The sequence below is a fragment of the Chanos chanos genome, chromosome 2, assembly GCF_902362185.1.
Source record: "Chanos chanos chromosome 2, fChaCha1.1, whole genome shotgun sequence".
NCBI classification, from domain to species: domain Eukaryota; kingdom Metazoa; phylum Chordata; class Actinopteri; order Gonorynchiformes; family Chanidae; genus Chanos; species Chanos chanos.
In genome coordinates, this window is record NC_044496.1 from 31420350 (window position 1) to 31428629 (window position 8280).

Genomic DNA, 8280 nt, shown 5'->3' on the forward strand with positions numbered 1-8280 from the left:
TAGAATTTTTATTGTACTTCGTATTCCAGCATTTTTACTGACTGCACTTTGCCTGGCCTCAGAATTGGCAGCTGTGTAATATAAGGACCATATGCCATTGATTTTTATCTCAGGTTTTTATGGAACACACATCTGTGTGCGTGCGTGTGTGTGTGTGTGTGTGTGTGTGTGTGTGTGTGAGAGAGAGAGAGAGAGTGTGTAAATGTGAGACAGAGATAGAGAATGTCTGTGTGAGACAATGTGTGTGTATGTTTCAGCCAAATCATAATGACTAAAAACAATTGAAAGATTTTTTTTTGGTGATTGGTTGTTAAAGAGTTACTGATGGAGTATGCTATTGCAAAGCTATGAAATTTTTCCTAATTAATCATTTATTTTTGATTGATTAGAAGGAGTCTTTTCTGTGGCAGTGATGTGATGAATTCAGAGCTGCTGTCCTTTACTTTTCCTGTATGTAAGCACAGCTGACACTTTCCACTATAGCTATGATGGAAGAGATTCATCTTATATCACCAGCATTACTGAATGACTGTGTAAAGCAGGGAAGTTCTCCATATGTCCTTATGTGCCTTCTTCAAGCTTAGACTGCCATGTGAGGCCTTAACCGCTTATTTTCTGAGAAAAAGAGTCATTATATAGCCTGTGATGACCTTGGATGGGGGTGGGCTAACACTAATGAAGTGAGAATGAGAATGTTTGATGAGCTAAATGTCGTTCTGAAGATGTATGATTGAGAATATGGCTGGGCTGTTGAGTCAGTTCAGTAGCTCTGGCTTCTCATTCCTGATGTAATGGACTTATTTTATGATTGTTGGAGTTTAAGGCTGAGAGCATAAGCGCTACAGGCAATCTAAGAGCTCTCACTCATGTTTAATAAAATCATCTGTATCATTTGTGTGCAGCAAGTTAACATTAACCATGAATGGCTTTTCAAATAAAACACTTCCATCTCTGCAAATTCGCCTGTTTTTTGGCTCTACTCACTTTTTCTCAGCAGGAAAGAAGGGGAATGTATATGCTGTTATGTCCAGACTGTCCAAATGCAGTCGTTTTGATTGTCAAAAGGTCTCTGTATTTATGCAGTGTTGTCCTAGAGTTCTTCTAAGAGTTCATTAATGTTCTTAGATCATCTTTAAAATCCACACTGGAGCTTCACTGAAACAGCGCGACTGCCAGTGTGAGGTCGTTATCCACGCAACCGCTGGCCTTTTCCCGAGCTCTGTAGGCTGTTTTCCACATCTGGGTTAACAAGGTATTCGTGATGAAAATGGGATTTCTGCTTGAATAATTGTTCATTTATTTTCTAGCTGTTATCCTAATTAGGGTCGCGGGGTGGTGGAGCCTATCCCACCTTTCATTTGGCGAAATGCGGGGAAACACCCCGGACAGGTCGCCAGTACCTCGCAGGCCTATATAATTATTCTAATTTGAAACATATGTCTTCAAATAACAACTTAAATCTGTGTGATTGTATTCGCTGTATTAAAATTATGTGTGCCCGTTAGATTTTCTGTAAGCACATCGTGGCGGGATGAGTGTGAGCTCTTTCAGAACGGTCAGAAATTTCTGCCCGAATTTGTCTCGAATTTACCTGGCTCAGGCGACCTTTATAGCACACGCTTGGCTTTAATATCAGGTTACTACCCACAAAGAGACCGCTGACTGAGACGACATGGTTTAGTTTCACATCTCGAAACATGGGAAGCGGAGCCTCGGTTGCCGATGCAAGGAGAGATGCAGAACAGAACCCCGAACCTCGTTGGCATCTGGGAGCAGTAGAGGGAGCTCCTCAATACCACTCTGTTACCACGGAGGAAGGTGTTGAACCCCAGGCAGAAATAGCCAAAAACGCTGGACTCCAGAATCCGAAAGATGAGAGTCGAGAGGTGACGGGAGAAGAGCATGAAGACGCTAAACCAAGCGACCGTTTCTCAAAGCACCTCTAGCGAAACAGCTGATCGGGAGGCAAGTGAATTTCAGCATCACACAATAATTTTAAAATGTACAATACAATAAATATTCACTTTCCCAAAATTGTTAATGCATTTTGTATGATACTGAAACGTTTTTACTTTTACAACCTGATACCTAAAAATAGATACTACTGAAGGACAGTCACGTTAATGAGTTCAAATCTAGCGAGACGAGCAAAGAAACGGATGAAACTGCGGTGGGAAACGAGGATGTCTCTAAAACAGTTGTTGTGAGTTGACCATGTTTTGATACCATTTACACAAAGTATGTCGTAGATTACCAAAGTTTCCCCTCGTATGCAATTGTACACCCACTGCATTTTACAGTGATTTAAGTTACGGTGGAGTGTAAGTTACCTTGTGATCAGACTTCTGATGAAAATTTTCTGTCTGGCACCTGACTGTATTTTAGGTTCCACGAGATTCAAAGTATCCAAACAATATTGTTCCTTCACTCATAAACATTTTTTTTGTTTGCCACAGGAGGCTGCCACAGGACCTGGGGAGGTGCCACTCGCGTTTGAGAGTTTTCTTCACAACAACGGAATCCTGTACAGGTGCTTCAGTCACCACGGGAAAAGGGTCTATGTTGATGAGTCAAAAGTAAGACCACAGAAACGGCATGTTTGAGAAAACGAACCTTAAAAAAAAAGTCGGTAAATGTTATTCATCACTCATTTTTCTAAGTCTCCGAGGGGCTCGTACCTTTTCCAGATGAGTGGTAAAGCCAGGGGAGATTCATCAGTGACACAAATGAGGTACTGTAATGATGACCAGATATTTTACATTTAATGTCAGGGCTTGAATATGACTGTCAGCTAGTTTGTGAATGTGTTTGACCACAGGTGATGGGCCAGACCCAAGGCCAACAGGGCAGTACTAATGAGAACAGCGGGCGAGCCATGTTCCAGGATGACTGGGCTAGCAGAGTCTACATACAGGGAACAGGATTTGTCATGACCTATATATTTGAGGTTGTCAGAACATACGTGGACACACACACACACACACACACACATGTTTATATATATAAACACACACATTTTTTTTGTTATATACTGAGAATGAGGAAAGAGAGACAGCACTGACTCCATCAGCCTCCCACTTGCACCGCCTCCTACTGGAATAGGCCTAACCTTTTGAAGACAGAGTGAATTGTGAAAGAGTAAATGTATGCATGGTGGAGTAGTGGAGTGGCTGTTTTCAGACTCCTCTCATATCAGACTGTATGGTTTGCTCTGTGTCTCTAGGAGAGAGCCAATATCTGCCGGTATTTTGATTCCCAGTCTGGACTCTGGCTGTTACTGCCCCTGCAATGGGAGATGAACGTCGATTTTGTCCATCACAGGATTCAGCAAGTTATGGTAAAGGCTATCTTTTGCCTGGACCAAAGAGCTTCATGCATTTTTAATTGCTCCAAATTATTAGCCATCTAATTGTCTAATTAGTGCTTCTAAGTTACTGTTTATGTTATTACAAATGCATCAATTCTGTAACCTATTAAAGAGATGACTATGAGCTGTCGATTTACAGTTGTGTGCTCTCCAGAAAGCTCTCCCAGGTCTGGTGGATCAGAAGGAGATTACTGCAGTGCTCAGACAGTGTAACTACGACCCTGATGAGGTCATCTCTGTTTACCTGACCATATTTGGGGATTTTATCCTGCAACCACCTCAAGGAACTCAGACTCAATCAGACTTAAACTCTTTCCGGTAAACATTTGAAAATGCAGAGTGCAAGATATTCTTTAAAATGTCACATCCTCTGACATACCTTCAAAGAGTAAAACAGTCTTTCTGCTTCAGTTTTAAGATAGCCACACCTCTGTCTCTGTAATAACTGGAGACTACTCATGCTTTACATGTTCTAACTGGATGGTCTTTGGTCAAGGAACCATCTGGAGGAGGATCAGACCTAAGGCACCGACTCTAGACCAAGGCGAAGGAGGCTGAAGACCTCCTCCAGAAAAACTCTGACCTGGTGCGGGATTCTCAGTACCTCTATGATCTGGTTCAGCACCTAACTCACAGAGTTGCTGAACTGGAAGCTGACAAACCGGAGGCCAGGGAGAAAATCAGAGCGCTTCTGAGCCGTAGGTCCACCACACCCCCAGTCGAAGCACCCCCTAAACCCCCTGTGGACCCCCAGATACTCCAGCAGGTGGGAGAGACATGTATATGAGAGAACCTATGTCAAACCTGCTTCTGTGATGGAGGAATGTTTTCATTTCCTTAAAATCTTTTATTTGTAGGTGAGCAGGTTAACAAGGGACCTGAATGTGTCAAATAGGCAGCTGTGCTCCACTGTGCATAACACATTGATGGATATGGAGAACCAGCTGAAGCAGTTCAGTGCAGCAGCTGAGAAGATGGCTCTGCAGGAGCAGCAGTCACTCCAGGCAGTGGAAGAGCTGCGCTCCCTCTACCACAAGGTGGTGCCTTCAAAAAAACAAAAAAACAAAAACTTAAACAATAACACCCTGCTTATTTAAAATTGTTGCCATGTATAAAAATAGATTATATGGAAAAGAAGTTTAAATCATCTGTTTTAACAATAAAACATAAAATATTGTTTCGACCCAATATGATGAGATGTTTTAATTTGAAGTACTGAAAATGTCCTCATAGTCTTAGGCAAATCTCTCCCTATTACCTGAACTGTCTTATTTTAATGCATAAAGATCTGAACTGCCTTATTTTAGTGCATAAAGATATTCTGAGCAGAGATGTTATTAATATGGCTCATGCAGGCCATTTCAGACCTTACATGCTACATGATGACTTTTCGAAAAGGAAACATTAGAGAGGAAGACCCTCTATAACAAATTTGTGGAGCTGCAGGGGAACATTCGTGTGTTCTGCCGCTGCAGGGCTCACATGGGCCCCACAGGCTGCTTTGGGGTACCCACCGACCAGGAACTGGTGGTTATGCAGAAAGGAAATAAGAAGTTCCACGTTGATAAGGTCTACAGCCCCAGTGCATCTCAGGTGGGGACTTTCTAGCACTACTGTTTGATGCTTTGCATAAAGGCCAGCAAGGTGTTCCAAAATAAAAAAATGCTGGACTGGTTCTAGATTCTTTTAGAAGTGTATTTGAAAAAAAAGAGCTTTTGAGCCTCAGTGACTGTGCTGTGGTGTAGTGCATAAAGACTGTGGTGTTGTGCATAAAGACTGTGGTGTAGTACATAAAGACTGGTGTCATGTATAAAGACTGTGGTATACTACATAAAGACTGGTATAGTGTATAAAGACTGTAGTATAGTACATGAAAACTGTGGTGCCGTGCATAAAACCTGTGGTATAGTACATAAAGGCTGTCGTGTTGTGCATAAAGACTGTGGTATAGTACATAAAAACTGTGGTGTAGTACATAAAGACTGGTGTCATGTATAAAGACTGTGGTATACTACATAAAGACTGGTATAGTGCATAAAGACTGTGGTAAAGAACATAAAGACTGTGGTGTTGTGCATAAAAACTGTGGTATAGTACATAAAGACTGTCGTGTAGTACATAAAGACTTTGGTGTCGTACATAAAGACGGTGGTATAGAATATAAAGACCATGCAACAGTTCCTATGTCAGTTAGGAGAGCGAGTTTTCATGTTTGAATCTCATGATCCTAAACTTTTAAAAGTTTGTGATGAAGAGAGTGATTTTTCTTGTGAACTCTTGTTTCAGGAGCAGATGTTTGAGGGGATGATGCCAGTCATAACTTCCTGTGCTGATGGATATAACATCTGTATTCTGGCATACGGCCAGACAGGCTCTGGGAAGACCTACACAATGATGGGCACCAAAGATAAACCAGGGGTCAATATGAGGTCAGAGACAACATGCTATCATTAATGTAACTGATTTATGCATGTCCAAAGTCAGGTCATTTGTATTGCTATTGGTCTATGAGACATTGTTTTGAGAATATGGATAGCTGAAATAACATGGTTAAACCTGTTTTCCTTTCTCAACTTTCAACAATCATCTAGTTTAGAAGATCTTTTGTGTCAGATATTAAAAAGCATTAAATAGCATTACAGATCACTGGGCCTGGGACTCGCGAGTCAGCAGCAGCAAAAATTAAACCCATGCTGTCTAGAACAGAGGGACAGTATTAGGAGTGGAGTCTGTTGTTTCTGTGTTAAGGTGTTCATGTGCGTGTGGAGAAACACTCTCATATTACTTTAGGCAGTTAGGGTTTCCTCTGTGACTGACATACACTGTTATGATCTCATAGCCTTCTGGTCATGTCACCTGAGCTTCAGCATCATGCTTCACTGAAACCACCTCCCTGGATCTGTGACCCGTGGGATGACAGTACAAATATTGACCACATAGGGGCAGTCTGTCTATAGTGATGAACTAATAAGGAAATGGTTAGTGTTGAAAACGAGACTTTTAAGTAATTGCTGTCTTCATTTCTGTTTTTAGGTCAGTTAGACAACTGCTGCACATATGCAAAGAGAGAGAAAAGATCACATACACACTAAAGGTCAGACCTCCTTATTCATTCTGTAGACTCTGACCAGTTTTATTATTTATTATCTGAAACAATGAATGACTGTGTTTGCTCACTGTCTGGCCACCTGAAACCACAGTAAGTGGTCTAATTACAAAATGAAAAATAATTATAGTAAAATAATGCTATATAGGGTTCCAAAGCAGAAAGTCAAGCTTGTACTCTTCATTCTTATTTTATGCTGCTTTTCATAATTGCACAAAGCTAATGATTTAATCAAAGTAGAACAATCCTTCTTTTCTTTGAAGTGATCATTTCAAGCAGTAAATTGCAACCCTTCAGATCTGAAGCATCTTGTCCTCAGGTCTCTATGTTAGAGACCTATAATGACAACTTGAACGATCTGCTGTCCAAAACGCAGATGGGTCATATGGAAATTCGCATGCAGGGGAAGTCCGTCAGCAGACCTGGGCTAACATGGGTTGAGGTGAAAACACAGGGCAGTATCTTGGATGTTACGGCGACAGGTGAAAAAAACAGAAAGATTGCTTCTACCAAAATGAACTTTGAAAGGTGAGAGAGCCTGTCTATTCTAGCTGTGTCCACTCTATCCAAATCTTTTCCATACTTTTTTTTTCAGTGTGGCAATGCATATATATATAATTTCTTTGTTGTTGTTGTTATTGTCACAAACAAGCTTCCTGTCTCTCTCTCTCTCTCAGCTCGCACTCTTACCTCATCCTGACCTTGACTGTGGAGAGCTTGGACAGCATCTCTGGTGTCACGTCTCGGTCAGGCTGACCCTGTGTGACCAGGCCGAATCTGAGCGCATCTCCAAAACCGAGGCCAAAGGTCAAAGACTTTTGGAGGCAGCTGCCATCATCAAATCCTTAATGTCTCTCGGACAGGTGAACCAAACACAGTGTGTGGGCATGAGGGAATCACTCCCTCTTCATTACTGTGTTCACTCTTGATACAACCAAAGTGTTTGATCACAGTAGGCTTTAACAGTCAGTTAGAATACACTGGTAGTCACTGTGATCAGTCAGAGTACACTGATATTTAACCTAATCAGTCACATACAATACACTGAAACTTAGGTAGACCACACGTATACAAGAGAGATACAGAAGGGTACACTAAAGCCCAGATATCTGTATGATGCCCACAGGTATTCAGTGCCCTGCACTGCAATGCTCTGCATGTCCCATTCAGGAACAGTAAACTCACCCACTTACTGCAGCCGTGTCTCAGTGGAGATGCCAAGGTAACGATTTATGACAATGGTGTTTACTGCATTGCTTATGTATGGTGATTCAGACAACATATGCTGTAATGCTTCTGTCTGTGTAAACCAGGCCTTTGTGTTTGTAAATGTCAGTCCTGATGTGAGAAACCTGGGTGAGACCCTCAGCACTCTCCAGTTCGGTTCGTCCATCCAACAGGTGACGCTGGGGAAAGCCACACAGCACGTAACTCCATCTAAACCCACCAAGGTGGACAAGTAAAACCCAGAGACACACACAGCCCTATCCAACCACATCTCCAGCTGGCTTGCTATTGACTGCAAACAAAAACCTTTCCCTGCCTTACAGATCTGGTTTTGATTCATAGAATTTACAGAAATGTTTCAAATGTCAACTCAGCAAAAAAACTCATCACTCACAGAACTGCTACAAAAAAACTTAACACCCATAGTAATGTATAGTTTTTTTTTTCAGTTCTAAAGAGAAATCTGCACATTTTAAATACAGAAACAGAGAATAACACTATGTAACAGTGCATTGCCTTCGTAACATCTTCCCAATATTCACAACGGCAAAAATTAAAAAAACAAAACAGGATCTTTGTT

At 41.5% G+C, this 8280-nt stretch overlaps 1 protein-coding gene across 1 annotated transcript; it reads left to right on the forward strand.

The window, feature by feature from the left end:
* Positions 1-1697: 1697 nt before the first annotated feature.
* On the forward strand, positions 1698-7936 carry LOC115804736 (kinesin-like protein KIN-14R). The gene is given in 15 exon segments (XM_030765240.1): positions 1698-1886; positions 2457-2576; positions 2819-2947; positions 3224-3337; positions 3522-3685; positions 4004-4133; positions 4225-4404; positions 4766-4960; positions 5654-5796; positions 6401-6461; positions 6793-7001; positions 7151-7221; positions 7224-7336; positions 7600-7695; positions 7787-7936. Coding segments are annotated over 15 exon segments (2064 nt in total).
* The last annotated feature ends 344 nt before the right edge of the window (positions 7937-8280 follow it).